This window comes from Kogia breviceps, chromosome 17, assembly GCF_026419965.1.
Source record: "Kogia breviceps isolate mKogBre1 chromosome 17, mKogBre1 haplotype 1, whole genome shotgun sequence".
Lineage (NCBI taxonomy): Eukaryota > Metazoa > Chordata > Mammalia > Artiodactyla > Physeteridae > Kogia > Kogia breviceps.
In genome coordinates this window covers 46,322,330-46,341,229 of record NC_081326.1, presented here as the reverse complement: position 1 = coordinate 46,341,229, position 18,900 = coordinate 46,322,330, and the positions used below count along the sequence as shown (strand labels likewise).

Genomic DNA, 18,900 nt, shown 5'->3' with positions numbered 1-18,900 from the left:
ATCAGAAGGAAAAAAAATTTTTTTTCTATTTCTTTTATTTCGTATCTATATGAGATGATGGAGGTTCACTAAACTTATTGTGATAATCATTTCAAGATGTACTTAAGCCAAATCATTGTGCCATGCACCTTAAACTTATACAGTGCTGTGTGTCAGTTATATCTCAAGGAAACTGGAAGAAAAAAAGTTTCATAATATCCCATGCTGGCTAGGGTAGGGAGAACAGAAATTCTCCAACACTATTGGCAGGAGTGAAAATTGTCATAATAATTGAGGGTAAGTCAGTTATATATCAAAATTTGAAACATGCTTCCTCTTGGACCCAGGAATAATTTGCCCTGCAGGCGCACTTGCAGAAATGCCCCAGGACATACTGTGTGTGCAAGGAAATTTCACTGCAGCATTGTTTGGAACAGTGGGAATAGAAAGCTATGTTAACAGTCAGTCAGTCACTAGGGTCTAGCTAAATAAATGATGATCTATTACTACAATGGAATGCTGTGTAGCTGTTTACAAGGATAAGGTAAACATACATTTGTCTACATGGAAAGACATTCTTGGGACTTCCCCGGTGATGCAGTGGTTAAGATTCTGTGCTTCCACTGCAGGGGGGAACGGATTCAATCCCTGGTCGGGGAACTAAGATCCTGCATGCTGCACTAGTGGCCAAAAAAATCCCCCCCAAAACCAAAAAAATCCCACCAAAACAACAACAACAACAAAAAAGATGTTCTTAATGTTAAATGAAAGATAAAAACATGTTTCAGAACAATAAAAAAGCAGAAGAGTTCTCTTGCTAGTCTAGAAGCAAAACAGCCATGTTGAGATAGGAGGGGCCACAAGGCAAGGACCTGAGAACGACCTCCAGGTGCTGAGAGCCAGCTCCAGCTGACAGCAAGAGAACAGGGAGGTTAATCATGCAGCTGCAAGGCACTGAGTTCTGCTAACAACTACATGACCTGTGCAGAGGACCCTGAGCCCCAGATGGGATTGCAGCCTCAGCCAACACTTTGATTTCAGCACAGTGACACCCTGAGCAGAGGACTCAGCTAACCTGTGCCTAGATCCTTGACCCACAGAAACCACGGGATAAAGACATTTCTGTTATTTTAAACACATAGTCTCATCTTCCAATTCAGGGGAAACATTGTTGTATCCCCTGGCAGAAGCGTTCCCATATTGGATACTTAGAAATCCAAACCAGCAGAGCTCAAAGTTGTCAGGACAGGAAGCAAAAATCTGCAAATGGGTTATAAGGTGTAATAGTGAGAGAAGCCACTTCCACTTCTGCCACTTGTATTCTGGCTGTAGGAGCGAGAACACCATGGAATGCTTTCTGATCCAAAGCATATACTGCACCTGGAAGACAGAGTCCCATTCTTTCAGGATGTTGTCTACCAACTGGTACCATCAATGAGTCCTCAGTAAGCCATTTCCCCTTTCATTTAGGCCAGTCACTTCCAGGTGATGGGGGATGTGGAAAGACAAGTTAATTCCATGGGACAAGCCCTATCGCTGCACTTCTTCTCTGTGATATGAAGTTTCTTGATCAGAAACAATGCTGTTTAGATACTTACCTGATGGTCCAGCAGTTAAGACTCCACGGTCCAATGCAGGGGGGCCTGGGTTCAATCCCTGATCAGGGAACTAGATCCTGTATGTCGCAACTAAAGATCCCGCACGCGGCAATGAAGATCCCACATGCTGCAACTAAGAAACAGCACAGCCAATAAATAAATAAATAAATAAATAAAAAGAAACAATCCTGTTTAAAATGTAAGGTGGTGAATAAGGCATTCTTGTGAGTCTATGAATGGTAGTGCTAGCAGAAGCAATTAAGGGCAGGGAAGACAAATCTGTATCCAGAATATATGTCTATTTCCATTAGAACAAATCTCTGCCCCTCCATGATAGAAGTCCAGTGTAATCAGCCTGCCACTAGGTGACTGGCTTGTCCCCCTGGGAATGATGCCATATTAGAGACTCAAGGTTGGACTCTCTGTTGGCCCATTAGGCACTCAGCAGAAGCACTAGCCAGGCCAGCCTTAGGAAGGGAAATTACATGTTGTCGAATCCATACATAACCTCCATCCTTGCCACCTCAGCCTCTTTGTTTAGGGGTCTATTGAACTAGCACTGGAGTGCTGGGGAAAGAAGCTGACTCACATCCATAGCGAGTTATTTTGTCCACCTCATCATTAAGATCCTCCTGTGCAGTTGATGTCCTTTGGCGGGCATTCACATGGGACACAAATACCTTCAGTCTGTACCAATTCAAAAAGGTCTTAACTAATGTTCTGGTCTCCACTCAATACGTCCTTAATCCCAGTCCCCATTTGTCACAATTTTTACCCATCCTGGTTAACTTCTACCTATCTTCAACATTATTTCATCTAGACCCCCTCTCACCCACTTTTCCTTTCCAGGTTATTCTGAAGCAAATTCCAGACATCATATCACTTTATCTTGAATATTTCTGTATCTCTAAAATATAAGTGCTATTTTAAAATAACCACAATACTACTTCACACCAAGACCCCAAATCATTTTATATCAAATATCTATCAATGTTTAAATGTCCTGAACTATCTCAAGCATCCAAATAAAGTCCAAACACCAAAAAGAGGTAATATCTATTAAATCTCTTTTAATTCATGTTTTCCTTTTTCTCTTTTGTTGCAGTATATTTGTTGAAGAAACCCAGTTGTCTTTCAAGTTTCCCATAGTCCTGATTTGCTGATTATAATCCTGATATGTCAATTAACATATTCTTCTATCCCCTGTATTGCCTAAAATTTAACAGTTGTATCTGGAGGCTAAATCAGATCCAGGTTTGACTCTTTCTTGCAAAACAACTTCTTGGGTAGTGTTATGTGCTTTCCTTAGGGGGCACATATTCTTCTTCTCATGTTGGAATGTTATCAGTCATTGGTGATCATTGCTAGAGCCCTGAAATCATGCAGGGTTGAAAAGAGGGATATCCTATCACTTTCTTTGTTATCTATACCAATATATATTGCTATAAAATACACACACACACACACACACACACACATTCTATAGAGAAATTTTCCTTCAACAATTTGGTTACCCAGAAATACAGTTCATGTAGAGAAAGCAGAACAAATGCTTTGCTTTTTCCCCCAAATTTCAAAGTAACAAGTTGATTTCCTGGCATCCTCTAAGTTGACCAATTAATTTTATTTTAATATCATTATGAACTCATGCATTTAAACATATCTGATGTGTTTCAAACCATTCCAGTTGTTATCTTCATTGATGCTTAAATCGTATCATCTCTGCCAGTGAGAACCAACCCACACTGGCTCTTGGATCCTATTGTCTTTCATAGTTGCCAAGATGTTCCAGACTCATCTTGTACATTTCCTGCCCCAGAGCTGAAATCACCCATTTCTTCAAGAAGCCTTAGTTCCTTTTAGTAGGAAATGGTATATAGAGATCACAATCTGGGCATTACTAGTTTGGTCATTATTTCTAGGTCTTTTCAGTAAACAAAGCTAGGAGATTCTGTTGTTAATTGTTTTATAGCTTTATTTAAGATAAAGTAACTTATGAGTTCATACTGACACTTCCAAGTCAAGCCCAGGATTTACTTAACTTTATCATTCTTACACCTGTACTTCCTTCATCATGAATTCCTTCTGATCAACTCAGCCAGAAGTGATAGGTCTTTCTTCGAATTATACCACCTCTTCAATAATTTTGTCACAACCAACATATTAATCTTTGATTTGTTATTTTTGTGTGTATCTTAGTTTCCCTACCAAATGATAAGCAATTTGAGACCAGAGTCCCCGTCTTTTTACTCTTTGTTAAATTAAGATAAAATTTCTAAAGTGCTAGTGCATTTCCTGACACATGAATATCCCTTTCTCTTTGAATACCTCAAAATATGGAACAGGACTATACATGTACTAAATTTAAAACATGATTGTTAAACGGATAAATACAAAATCATGTTTATCCTCAACTTTCCAGATATAAAGTACCAGAAACCCTCATTTTAGTGGCAATTACGTTAAAGATAATAAAGTTGTTTGAAATAAGTTTTATTTCACAGATATAAAACAATTCTGAACATTTACAACTTATACAAAGACTGGTAGCTTTTATATTTTAAAAAGTGCTACACTAAGAGAACAGGAAAGAAACTGAGACCACAATAACATTCCAAATTATAGGTTCAGGGAATGGGAATATGAAGAGAGTATTTTAATCTTCTACAAAATCCCAAAACCAGTTTTGATGGAAGGAAAATGAACACTGGATCTAAAAACAGTGTGAAATCACACTTTGGTCTGTAAACACATTTAATTTTGTTTTTTCATTCAGATGTACACATAAAAATTATATAAGGGGTCACTAAAATGAACCATTCAAAGGTATAATACAAGAGAGGTAGGGAACAAAAATGAAAGGATTTATTTTGGTAGCTCTTCAATAATGATACGAGACACTGAATTCCACCCCGTAGAGGCATCTCCTTTCGGGTAATCTGAGCAAGTTCCAACCCAGATAGCAATGTCCACTAGTCCGGCACCAATTCCTTCACAGAGTCCTTCCACTGCAAAACAAGTGAGAATTACAAATCTCTATAGAACAAAAAGCAAAAACCTTTAGCTCAACTGTATTACTTCAGCAAGCTAGGTTAAATCTACTTAATGTACAGGGAATTAAAAATGCTAATACTGGGCTTCCCTGGTGGCGCAGTGGTTGAGAGTCCGCCTGCCGATGCAGGGGTCACGGGTTCGTGCCCTGGTCCGGGAAGATCCCACATGCCGCGGAGCAACTAAGCCCGTGAGCCGTGGCCGCTGGGCCTGCGCGTCCGGAGCCTGTGCTCCGCAACGGGAGAGGCCACAGCAGTGAGAGGCCCGCATACCACAAAAAAAAAAAAAAAAAAAAAAAAAAAAATGCTAATACTTAATAAAGGTCTCATAAAGATAAGTTCTCTTTTTCTTAGCACATAAATATTTTTAAAAGATGTATACATATCCATTCTATGAAATAAGCTTCCTCGGGAATTTTCTTAGAGGTTTTAATCATAAAGGGAGACTTTGTTTAGTTACAGAGATGACCTAAAACAAAAAAAGCAATTTATTTGACTAAACTTTTAAAAAGCCAAGACTTTTTTAAAAGCCAAGACTTTGACATGATATGTAAGTCTTTTTTAAAGAAAGCCCTTTCCAACACTTACCTGTATACACTTGATGGTATTCAACTAGAGAAAAAAGGACTTTTATAACATTAAAAGTAATTCTAGCATAATCATTGTATCAGTCCTTCAATCTGGAATTTCCTCACCATGAAAAAACAAAAAACTAAGTAAATCCTGTTTTTCCTCTGTGTTTTTATGCTTTATAAACACGTGCCTTTTCACAGGTCCTCTCGACTTTCACATCCTAATATATATAAGCCGCATTCCTTCTTATCAAGGCTCTTCTCCAACATTAAAAAAAATTCCCCCAGGGGCTTCCCTGGTGGCGCAGTGGTTGAGAATCTGCCTGCCAATGCAGGGGACATGGGTTCGAGCCCTGGTCTGGGAAGATCCCTCATGCTGCAGAACATCTAGGCCCGTGAGCCACAACTACTGAGCCTCCATGTCTGGCGCCTATGCTCCGCAACGGGAGAGGCTGCGATAGTGAGAGGCCCGTGCGCCGCGGTGAAGAGTGGCCCCCGCTTGCCACAACTAGAGAAAGCCCTCACACAGAAACGAAGACCCAACACAGCCAAAAATAAATATAAAAATAAATTAATTTTAAAAAATAAGACCTAAAGAAGAAATACATGGTGAATATCTTAAAAAAAAAAAATTGCCCCAGTGTTGATTTTAATAGGCAAAAGGTACAACCCCTTTGACGTCTGTGTCAGGGGGAAAAGGTTGGCAGATTGGCACATTCTTTAAGAAAACAGGTTCTTACATATAAGTAGTGTAGGGATGCCCGCATGTGACTGGTTAGTTTTCCTATCTGGTTAAGGTTAGTGCATTTGAACCGAGCCAGGGGTTGCAGGCCTAAAGCAATCTGCTTCCACCAGCTGTGACATCAGTGAATTGAAGGCAAGTCCCTCTGAATCCGGGGACCTGTGACTGGTTCAGGCCCCTTTCAAAGTTGGGAGAACTAAGCAGTGCGTGCCCACAATCCCATTTAATCTAGAAGTCTCAGTATCATGCCAGGTGAGAAAGCCTGGAAATCCTCATGTTCTCCCAAGGTCTTGACATCCATGGCCTAAAAATTTGTTCACTTTATCCCACAGGAGGTCAGACAAGTTTGCGTTTAGTGTCAGCTTCACATGGGGAGAGTCAAGCGGCCACTTCATGGTCTTTAACAAATGAAATAATGTTTTTTGAATGAATGAACATTTTCGCTGTGATAAGGTAGTATTGCAGCTTATTAAGCACCTAAACTATATTGGATTAGGGGTTCTCAACCTGTTTTCCTCCTAGATCCAGGTAAGAAGATGACATCCTAATGTATGTCAAACTCCCATGGACATATCCAAGGCTTAACGTCATCCTCTGATGTGCAAACTGTAAGTTTGCATCCCTTTCCTCTCCCTCAAGAAAGAGTATCAGTGTGTAAGGGAAAGTGAATTTATTATAGAGGTAACCTTTAACTCATCTTAAACAAAAACTGTTATGAATAACAAATTACTTCTGACATTCTACCCTACTGATCACACCAAATAAGTTTCCACAACATGGCTGGGAAATGCTATGTTAAATAATTTACAAAGTATATGTATGTATAGGTCACAGTTCCTAGGCCTGAGAGCTTAACTTATAGCAAGATATTAACACACACATTTAAAGATACTACAATAGAAAGTAAGTTGCTTATATCAACTACTATTTAAACACATATCACTTCCTAGTCAAATTTTGTATTTTATACCCAGATTTAAAAAATTTTAGTGACTGCTTCTCAGATGGAAAGCACCTCTTCCTTTACAGCACAGAACTTCGTGAAGAGGCTTTTTCATCTGATCTAACCTTGTCTTGGGAGACAAGAGAGCAGGGCTCTGGTTTCTGCTCTCCAGGACACTGAGTCTACTGTTCAGGGTAAGATACTTTATTTCCCTGGACCTCCTCTATGTGCAGAGAGAAGGGGTTAAAGTATCTTCTTTACATCTTGAGGAGACTGTGGCGATCTGAGGAAGAAAATGGAAGAGATGCCCTTGATTTCTTAGGGATAAATGTGCTCTATTAATTTGGGGGATCAGTATATGACTTGATCCCAAAGAATGCTGAAATATTTCTTCTGGTTAGCAGTGAGGGTATCTCTTCTCTTCCCTCTGACATTTTTAAGTACAAGATTCGTGAGAAATCCTTTCAAGAAATCAGGGAAATGAAGCTATCGCTGTCGACACCTTGTGATTCTCTCGGCACGTGTTGTTATGGTGTGCACGCCCCCAGCTCCTGCCACACAGCAACTCAAGAAAGCAAAATAGCTGGCAGCCAAATACTCATAGTGGTGTGTCTGGGTGATGACATTAATAGGTAGTTTTTTTCCCCTTCTACTTTTTGGTAGTTTCTAAACTCTTTCAATGAACCTTAAAATACAGCAAAACAAACCCCCCAAAACTCAACAAAAACAAAACAAAAAACCCAATAGTTTTGGGTTTTTTTGGCCACACACAGCATGCGGGATCTTCCCTGACCAGGGAAGGAACCCGTGCCCCCTGAAGTGCGAGCGTAGAGTTTTAACCACTGGACCACCAGGGAAGTCCAAGGTTTTCTTTTTTAACAGCTTAAGTGACCACTGGTTTAATCGAATGTCGTTTCTTTTATAGGAGGTAGAAGTAAACAGAGAATGCAGGAACAATATAGAAATGTTTTCTTTTACAAATGCAGCAGACTGTACCTACCTTTTTAAAGAACAAGGCAGAGAAATCAGCCTTCTTATCAATCTAAGATAGTGGTTCTCAAGCTTGGCTGAACATTGAGATAACCAGGAGAGACTATGGAAGTTCCATTGCCGGGGGTGCAACCAGACCCATTAAGTCAGCCTTCATGGAGGAGTGTTACCCAGGCACGGTGATTTTTTAAAGTTCCCCAGCTGAACACAAGGTATAGCTAAGGTTGAAAACCACTGCTCTACGGCATTATTGGCTATTTCGCCATTTAATCTAACTCAGTGATTTTCAACCTTGTGATCTTTTTAAAAAATACAGCTGCTGGGGTCTTAACCCAAGATTCTGATTCAGTTGATCAGAGATGAGACCCAGGCATCCACATAGTTTTTTAAAGATCTATAAGAAATTCTGAGGTGCAACCAGGATGGAGAATTATGCACAGAAAGCTTGCTATGACCTACCATGACAGTGGACTCAAAACTAATCTTTGGTCTCTAAAGATCTGAGGCACATTCTGCAATGTCCCCATTCTACGTACCAGAAGAAGTGCGATGAATATTAATTGTCGAATTCATTTCAGGGCTTCCTTGGTCCAAATAAATTATGGCTTCAATAGGAAGAGGTCCTGAACATTCAGCTCCATTGAACGTGAAATACCAACGCTGACAGCATGCGCTTCTGCATTTTAACCGAAGCGAGCCACTGAACAAAACTCTTAGGGCGCTGTTCGAACGCATCTTTGTGAATGTACACTCCTGTCACAAACACAGAAATAGGGCTTAATTAGCATTTTCAACTTTAATTAAAAAGATGCTTTCAAATTGTATTGTGCATTTTATTTAACTATCCTTCTCCCCAAACTGCATTTAAAAAGCTTACCTTTTACAGAGGGAAAGCAGTTCTCTGCAAGATGGAAAAGAGACTCTGATATTAGAAACTCTAAGAAAATAGAATTATGGCTTTCTTAGAATTATTCACTCCATTGAGGGTATCTTTCAGTTTTTACCAAAAACAGCCAAGTCTTCAGTCTTTTAGACCAAAACAGTCTATGTATTTACTTTTCTTTTTATTCCAAAATTATTTCCTATGTTCTGGATACTACAGAAACAACAGTAAACAACACAGAATCCCTGCCCTCATGGAACTTACATTCTAGACTAGCACTGCCCATATATATTACTTTGACCTGTTTTTTTTAAAAAATATTTATTTATTTATTTATTTGACTGCACTGGGTCTTAGTTGAGGCATGAGAGATCTTCATTGCCTTGTGCGGGGTCTTTTAGTTGTGGCATGCGGGATCTAGCTACCTGACCAGAGACGGAATCTGGGCCTCCTGAATTGGGAGCACGGAGTCTTAACCAATGGACCACCAGGGAAGTCCCTGACCTGTTTCTTTTTAAGCAACAGAAAACAGTATCAGTAGTAAAGCACAGGTGGGGTTTTTAGTCTTTACCTATATGACACAATGGTAAGACCCAGGTCTTTGCAAAATTTGTCTATTGGCTCATGGTCCTACTATCTTTTACCTGTAGAAGGCTCCCAAACCCATTCTGACCACTGCTAAAAGGAACTTGAAAACATATTGTATTAATAATCCAGAGTCCATAGGGTAAGATTTTAGAGAGAACTCAGCCAGCAACTTTTTTTTTTTTTTTTGCCGTATGTGGGCCTCTTACTGTTGTGGCCTCTCCCGTTGTGAAGCACAGGCCCCGGACGCGCAGGCTCAGCGGCCATGGCTCACGGGCCCAGCCGCTTCGCGGCATGTGGGATCTTCCCGGACCGGGGCACGAACCCGTGTCCCCTGCATCGGCAGATGGACTCTCAACCACCGCGCCACCAGGGAAGCCCAGCCAGCAACTTTTGATGAACTATAAATAAGCAACCAGTCTATCAACATCAGGTGTTTAAGAAGTAGGCAACATTTTAACAAAATGCTTTCTAAGAAATCACATGTGAAAATATAACTGGTCAGTCACCAAACTATGGAAGCTATACGGAAATTCTACCACACAGAAATCAAATCAAGGCAGTCTCAAACATTTTTTTCAAACATTTTTATAGATTATAGAGCAGACATTAAAGAACTGAAAGAGGAGCAGGGATAATACACATATTGCTACTTAGAACCTGAGAGTTTTATGAAAATAAAATCTCTTCTATTTGCCTGGTGGTAGTAGTGGTTAATATCAAGGAATAATATATTGTGGATCTAGAACCATGTACAGAGTTTGTCAACAAAAGAAGAAAGAGGCTTGAAATGGCACCAACTTCAACTCTGTGCCATCCCAGTGGACTTGCCAGTTACTTTGGAAGCAAACACTAATCAAAGTGACTGAGTCATTAATCCAAATGCATTGCCAGACAGGCTATTTTGAGTAATTTTCCTCCCTAAAGATTACAGAATAATTTTAAATGGTCATTGTAGTGTATCTCTGGTCCATTCTACTTCTCTTAAGCTTAGCAGTTTTAAGCTGGGCCTGCTACCCAGAATAAGGACAAATACCAATGGACTTCCCACCTCTAGATAATTCCAATCATGTGTTAATTTCTTGGATATTTCTTTCCACCTTTATATCTGGAGCCACAGCAGAATTTCTTAGACTAATTTAAATTCACTTTAGGACAAGATTGGAAAGTTGCTTACTGTCCAACACAGACACCTATGCTCTTCCTTTTTGTTTCTATTTTTAAAAAAAGAGTAAATAATTTTAAGTATTGTTAGGGTTAAAATAATATGGTGATATATTTATTTCAGAAATAGCTTTATAAAATTAATTCTGAAATGTTATCAATGTTTTCACTAATTCTAAGTTAGAAGTCACATGGTACCCATTCCTTAATATTTTTTGTCTTTTAGTAAAAATAAAGTCACACTTAAAATTACCACTCAACTATAAAAACCTTTAAGTTTCACTTCAACTTTAAAATAATTCAGACTTTACTTACCGCAATTTTTCCAAGGTCTATGCCATAATTCAGTGAACTCCACGAACACTGCTTATAGTTAGGCGTCCAAGATTCCTCAAAGACTTCCCTCAGGCATTCCCCCTTTTCTCCTTTGAATCCATCTCGACCTGGGATCCCAGGGGTGCCAGGGATGCCATTGGCCCCAGGGCTCCCATCTCGCCCAGGCACCCCCGCGGGCCCTTGTAAGCACATGCCATTATACTGCATCAGAAAAAAGAAAGGGGGAAAAACTCCCTTCACTTAAGATTCAAAGACTCAGTCTGATCAGAACTGCATTTATTTTGAGGCCTTGGAGTCAAGAATCCCTTCATACCACTTGCCCACGTTCCATATGAGTTATTTTTTATATTTAAAGAACCGATATTTAAAGACACAGACCTACTAAAGAATGGACTTGAGGATATGGGGAAGGGGAAGGGGAAGCTGTGACAAAGTGAGAGAGTGGCATGGACATATATACACTACCAAACAACGTAAAATAGATGGTTAGTGGGAAGCAGCCGCATAGCACAGGGAGATCAGCTCAGTGCTTTTTGACCACCTAGAAGGGTGGGATAGGGAGGGCGGGAGGGAGGGAGACGCAAGAGGGAAGAGATATGGGAACATATGTATATGTATAGCTGATTCACTTTGTTATAAAGCAGAAAGTAACACACCATTGTAAAGCAGTTATACTCCAATAAAGATGTTTAAGAAAAAAAGAACCGATTTTTAAAGTTATTTCTAAAATACTGGGATTTCTTTCCTATTCTTTTTTTTTTTTTTGCAGACTTTACACACACACACAAAGAAAATATTTTCATTTGCCTGCTTTTTTCTACTGCTTATTAAAAGCATACATAATTTTTAAATGGCTGTATTCTAAGGTAGACATAATTTGATATACTGCTCTTTTCTTCTAACCCTACATATTGTAAAGAGACTTGGATTTCAGAATTATACTTTTATAATTTTATGCAAACATTGCACTATTCTGGGATCGTTATTCCTATTTTTTTCTATCATTAACATTATTGTAATGAAAATCTTTATCCACATAGCTTTTTTCTTCTTTTCAATTATTTCCCTAAGATAAATTCTCAGAGATATAATTATAAAATAAAATCTTAACTCAATAGTTATCTTACACTGGCAATATCTCTAAGTTGGATAAGCACACCTGCTTCTCCTCCCTATTTTCATGTGGAGGAAGTGTTGGAACACTTCTGGCCTCCAACCCCACTCAGCCCTCCCCACCAAGAAGAAGGAATAAATAATCTCATTGCAAGTGACCATTAGTCTTTAATAGGGTGGCAGTAATCTAACAAACTCTTAAGTGCTAGGATTATCTCTGTTTTCCTTGGCGGGGTGGTGCAGTAGTATCACGTAGAAGTTGAGTGATAGATTCTAGAGTCATATACTCTGGATTTTAATCCTGGCTCCACCACTTATTAGCTATGTGAGATAGAGCAAGTTATTCAACATTTCAATGCCTGTTTCCTTAAGTGAAATATGGGGAAAAATAATAAAGATTCTTACCTTGTCGGAGATTTAAGTGAGATAATACATAAAATGTGCTAGAGCAGTACCTGGCACATAGTATAGTCAGCCATGATTATTCTTATTATTTCCTCAAGACCATGTGAGATAGTGGCCCAGGGCAAGTGCGTCCACTCCCTTGAGTGGACTAGGACTGGGGAAGAGAGCATTAGCAAACAGCCATAAGCCACACACAGCAATATAGTTGCATCGGTGGTAAAGCTGGATCTCCATCTGCCTAATTCTCATGCCTATCCCTCCCTAATGGACCAATCCCTAATTGGTCCATTATTAGACCCTTCAAACAGCACACCCAATTCATTTAAATTTTTACTTTAACAATCCCTATTTGTATAAATGATCTAATACTATCATTCTCTATAAATATACCGTCCAGTGAGAACAAAAAAAATCAAGATTCCTTATATATTAAAATAACTTAAAAGATTTTTTTTAAACATCTTTATTGGAGTATAATTGCTTTACAATGTTGTTAGTTTCTGCTGTATAACAAAGTGAATCAGCTATATGTATACATATATCCCGTCGCTCTTGCATCTCCCTCCCACCCTCCCTATCCCACCCCCCTAGGTGGTCACAAAGCACCGAGCTGATCTCCCTGTGCTATGCAGCTGCTTCCCACTAGCTATCTATTTTACGTTTGGTAGTGTATATATGTCAATGCCACTCTCTCACTTCATCCCAACTTACCCTTCCCCCTCCCCGTGTCCTCAAGTCCATTCTCTACATCTGCTTTTTTTTTACATCTGCATCTTTATTCCTGTCCTGCCCCTAGGTTCATCAGAACCTTTTTTTTTTTTTTTAGATTCCATATATATGTGTTAGCATACGGTATTTGTTTTTATCCTTCTGACTTACTTCACTCTGTATGACAGACTCCAGGTCTATCCACCTCATTACAAATAACTCAGTTTCATTTCTTTTTATGGCTGAGTAATATTCCATTGTATATATGTGCCACATCTTCCTTATCCATTCATCTGTTGATGGACACTTAGGTTGCTTCCATGTCCTGGCTATCGTAAATAGAGCTGCAATAAACATTGTGGTACATGACTCTTTTTGAATTATGGTTTCCTCAGGGTATATGCCCAGTAGTGGGATTGCTGGGTCTTATGGTAGTTCTATTTTTAGTTTTTTAAGGAACCTCCATACTGTTCTCCACAGTGGCTGTATCAATTTACATTCCCACCAACAGTGCAAGAGGTTTCCCTTTTCTCCACACCCTCTCCAGCATTTATTGTTTGTATATTTTTTGATGATGGCCATTCTGACCAGTGTGAGGTGATACCTCATTGTAATTTTGATTTGCATTTCTCTAACAAAGCTTATTCTTTAATTTCACCATCTAGGATTGGATATGGTCATATTATTAAATTCAGTAATGACACTGCCTAGGAAAGATCCTTATGTATCTAACGTTTGCCAATCAATCTTCTCACATCACCAATTTGATCTTTATTTTGCTAAATGATTTTTATGACTTTGGTCAGTGCCATTTTCCTGACTTTAAGGAAAAAAAAAAAAGACACTTTTATTTATTTGCTGCCAGAGAAATAATAAGAAACGTATTTAACAAAATTGCAAAAGTACTCAAAGACATGCTAAAGTATAAAACATTCTAGTTGGCTTTATTTTAAACTTAATTTTCATTTTGGTAGATATACTTTAATTTTATTTAGTAGATTTAAATTTAAATTTAGTAGATATACTTTAATTTTCATTTAGTAGATAGGTTACTTTCACTAGCAGATATATGCAATGTTTACACACAGATTTCAAGTGGGAAGGGAGAAACAATAAAACTCCTGGTATTCTTTGATTTTTTTTTCACTGTTATTCCCCTCAGAGCAAAGTTTTATTTTTCTATATATGAGCATCTCTTAACGGGGACAATTTTGTCCCCCAGAGGATACCTGGCAATGTCTGGAGACATTTTTGGTTGTCACAGCTTGGGAGGGAGAGATTGCTATTGGCACCTAGTAGGTAGATGGCAGGGATGCTGCTAAGGATGCTAGATGCACAGCACAGTCCCCGCAACAAAGAATCATCTTAGCCCCAAAAGTCAATTGCGCCATGGTTGAGAATCTGTATTCACCTTTTTATCTAAAAACTGCATTTCAGAGACCACATAATTTTACTGAATCCGGTTCCACAGGTATTACATCTGCCTTCTTTCACTTCTTTCACTAACCCAGCACATGATTAGTATCAGGTAGGGGTTCCATAAATGTCTGGGGAAGGAACCCCTGTTTCTTTCACTGGCCACCAGGGGGCAGAGCTTGTTGCACTCTTGAAAGGCAGGCTTTGAAAGATCCTGTACAAAGCTGCTTTATAGAATCTGTTGAAACCTTAATGACTGTGTGGATTCTTTTCCCCCGGCAAAACCAAATCCAATCTACAGGATGCACCTGAGCCAGGCTGCACAATAAAGTTTTCCAAGTCGGGCTAGAGTTGTGGGAAACCGCAGGTACCGTAAATCCTTGGAGGGAAAGAAAAAAAGTTGCTAGCTTTATAGGGAAAGGGGGTATTTTGTGTATCATAACGACAGATTCATAAAATGCAGACTGAACATGAACCACATTCATTTGGTACAGTTTTAAACAATTTAGGCACTAAAAGTAGAACTGTAGCCCTGAACACACAGTCTGCTTTGTGGAGCAAAATTACATAGCACCACACCAAAAAGTGCAGTGTGGAATGGCAGGAATTTTTTTACAGAGCTTTTGAATCTGGCATAGAATTAGCTGCCAGGGAGCTTGGCTTATTAGCTCAGTTTACAATGGCAGCTTAACAAATTCGAAGCAGTTTTTTATCAAAAAAATGCCCCCTCTTATGTCCTGCAATGCCTGTAACCCATATTTGTCTGCTTAAAGATTGAAGTTTATTATATGCCAAGGAATATGGTGGTTTTGAAAGGATCACTCTTGCTCCAGGGTAGAGAACCACTCTGCTAGTTCTCTACCCACTCACTGGGTTTGTTGACTTTTAGAAGGAAAGAGCTTTAAGTAAACAGACCTTCCCATAGATTACCCCTTCAGAAAGCACTTGGGCTATTTATTTGCTCTCCTGGTAACTGTCTTCTCCCTTAGTTTGGCTGTGATGCTCCTACCTGGTGGTCACAGGCTGAAGACCCAGGGTGTCTGGAAGGGCTGCCCATCTGTCTAAACAGAACAATGAAATAGGTCCTTGGAGGGTTAGTGCTGGGCCCCTTCATTTCCCCTTCTGACTGTAAACCCTCTGAACAATTCCTGGCCCAGCTGTGGTCGTCCAACAAAGCAAACTGCAGCCCATACCCCCTAGGAAGATGACCCAACATGACTCACTGTCATCAAGTTACAAAGAGTTGGACGGATGTTGGGTGAGGATCGTTATTCTCTCCCGCTGGCAGACGTGGCCACCAGCCCCAACAAAGGACACGTTGCAAACCTCTGGCCCAGGCCCACCCAGGAGATCAGTTAGTCCAGGGTGTCCCAGGCAGCTCCCTGGCCCACGTTCTAAGCTACCCAAGTTCCTCATTCTACTCTCATTGCAGCCCTAACCCTCTCCATCCCGGGGGGGGGGGGGGGGAGAGGCGTGTGTGTGTGTCGGGAATCGATGGGGGCTCAGGGGTCAAAAATTATTGGGCGACTCCCTGTACTCTGGGGCGTCCCACACGACCCGTGGCGCATCTCTGGTTCACGATGGCCCTCTCATATCGGTCTCCCTCGCCAGTTCCAGGACTCCACTACCCGTAAAGCCCAGGTCCTGCCTTCCCCGTAGACTCAGACAAAGCGTGAACCCCAGGCGCACACAAGATATACACGCCCTCCCCCGTCCCCGCTCGGGGCTCTGTCCCCTCCACCGGACTCACCAGGTCCACCACCTCCCTCTGCCGGAGCAGCGCCTTTTGCTTCCCCTTGGGGGTCTCGGAGGCGCTCGACGGCGCCCGAAGCTGCAGCAGCAGGAGCAGCAGGAGGCCGAGGAGCCGCTGCGGGGAGGCGGTGGCGGGGCCCTGGAGGCGCATGGCGCGCGGCGGCCCCGGGACGCGCAGAGCAGGCGAGGCGGAGGAGCAGGCGACGACCCGGGAGCCGGGACGTGATCACAGTCCGGCCCCGCCGCGCTCCGAGGCCACCGCCGGCTGCATCAATGCGCCTTTCAGCTGCACGCTTCCCTCCCGCCCCCCGGACACAGGAGTTTCCCTCCCGTCATAGGTCGGAGCCCTCGCCCCGAGCCCGACGCGGGGCGGGCCGACAGTCGGGCCCGCCCCCTCCTGCGGCCGCTCTGCCCGCGCGGACCCTCCGGGGCTGTGCAGGCCGCTGGGGTCAGCCCCCTGCAGAGGCGGGGGAGGGGATTGGGGCTGGGAGGGGCGGTGCGGATGCGGGTGGCGGTGTTTAGTGAACCACAGGTGGAGGCTTCGAGAACCGAGTGGAGACGGCGCCGTTGAAATGAGCATTGAAGAGGCCAGTGCCTTCACCTGGGTCCAGGAACACCTGGGTCAAACCCTGGCACCGTGGGCGAGCTCTTTTGAGAGACGACGTTTTTGAGGGGCGTAGGAAGGGGTGAGAAGGAGTCATAGATAGCATCAGGTTCTCCCAGGGGCCCATGACCCACATAATTAAGAACCCCTGCTTCACAGAGTGCTAACACAAAGCTCCAGGAACCACATAGTCTTTAACGCATACTCTCTGTCCTCTTGGCAGTACTGTGGAAGTTGATATCTCCTCTGCTTGACCCATTTACAGACGAGTAAACTGAGGCTTGGGAGTTTGGGCAACATTCAGTTGTTGAAGTCCACTTTTGAGCAGTCACTCTTGACCTCTGATTGATAACTAGCTTTTTCTAACCCCCTCTGTCCTCCTTTGTCCATTCTGGAAGAAAGCATCCTCAGAGACCCAGGCCACCCACCAGCTAGGGTCAGGCTGGAGCAGGAATTCATTTATACACCACTAGCTGGAGTCAGGCAGGACAGACTCTTGCCACGCCACAACCTCTTGGCAACCAGAGAGGTTGCCAACAGAATGGCGATGATGCTGAGGTCAAATTCAGCACAGCAGGTTTCTCTTTACAGACCCAGCCAGGTTCTGGGAAGTTATGGTGGGCCCAACAGATGGATATCAAAAAGAAGGAACAGTCTGGCAGGGGAGCAGTTCAGGGCAGTTCTAGGAATGTTCACTCCTGGGCCAGTGCCTAAATTCAGGTAAATTCCATTCCTGTCTGTGAGAAGAAACAAACATTCAAATGGGTTCCACAGCCAGGACTGGCTGTGGAGCCCAGTGCACATAAAAATTCAGGGTCCTTTGTTAAAAAATTATTAAGAATTTCAAGACAGTGTTAACAGAGCAATACACCAAGCACGGGACCCATCTTAATGCAGCCACACGGGCTGCTCACCCATGAAACCGGCCCTGTGTAAAGCTGAACAGGGTCCCAGCTGATGCCCTTATGTAGCCAAACCAGTGTGGTGGCTGCAGTCTACAGGCTGGAGAGGAGAAGAAGGCACCACCAGAGTCTGTCTTCTATCCACAATTCTTGCTGCTGTTACCGCTGCCACTACTACCACCCAGTGACTTCAGATGGTCCCTTTCTGTGTGAATTTGGGGTCGAGATCAGCAATTAGCTAATCCTGTGTTAACACCCATGCATTTTTAATCTACGCATTCACATAGTTAATTAAATTACACTGTAAGATAAGTAAACCAGATATTGTTATCTATATTTCAAAGATAATATATAATAATGCATAAGTGCTTTACAGCATACAGAGGGCTTTCACATACCCTGTCTCTCATCCTAAAATTATCATAAAAGTACTCCCACTATGGGTTTGATTAACTTCGCTCTCTCTATGCTTACTTCTATACCTCTGTGGGTTTGCAAAGTCATTTTTCCTACTACCTCTGGAATTTGAGTTTTCTTAGTTTAAAACTTAGACCCATTCTACCATTATAGATTTTTAGTTTACATTGGGGATTATGGATTAAAGTCCTAGGTGCTATTTCCAGAGTGATCTTTCTTGAAGATTTCCAAATGTTCTTCATATTGTCTGTTCAAATATTTATTTTTCCTATCGAACTATTATTTTTATTAAAAAAAAATTTTTTGGCTGTCTCGCGTGGCATGCAGGATCTTGGTTCCTCAACTGGGGATCGAGCCTGTGCCCGCTGCAGCGGAAGCACAGAGTCTTAACCACTGGACCACCAGGGAAATCCCACTAGTGAACTATTAATGCATTTCTTATCTGTCATAAAAATGCCTTTTTTTATAGAGTTTTTTTTTTCATACAGTTAGTAACTTTTCTTTCAATTTTATTTTGGGCTGCATTGGGTTTTTGTTGCTGCATGTGGGCTTTCTCTAGTTGCGGCGAGCGGGGGCTACTCTTCGTTGTGGTGCGCGGGCTTCTCATTGTGATGGCTTCTCTTGTTGCGGAGCACGGGCTTTAGGCGTGCGAGCTTCAGTAGTTGTGGCTCGCGGGCTCTAGAGCGCAGGCTCAGTAGCTGTGGCACACGGGCTTAGTTGCTCCCCGGCATGTGGGGTCTT

General features: G+C 41.7%; 1 protein-coding gene across 1 annotated transcript; it reads right to left on the bottom strand.

Moving 5' to 3' along the window:
• Window positions 1-3,183: 3,183 nt before the first annotated feature.
• On the bottom strand, window positions 3,184-16,533 carry CTHRC1 (collagen triple helix repeat containing 1). Its single transcript, XM_059043140.2, has 4 exons — window positions 16,235-16,533; window positions 10,822-11,043; window positions 8,411-8,627; window positions 3,184-4,585 (listed from the first exon to the last, which is right to left on the bottom strand). Exons 1-4 carry the CDS (start codon window positions 16,385-16,387, stop codon window positions 4,443-4,445), a joined length of 735 nt encoding a protein of 244 aa, XP_058899123.1. The 5' UTR covers window positions 16,388-16,533; the 3' UTR covers window positions 3,184-4,442.
• Window positions 16,534-18,900: the final 2,367 nt, after the last annotated feature.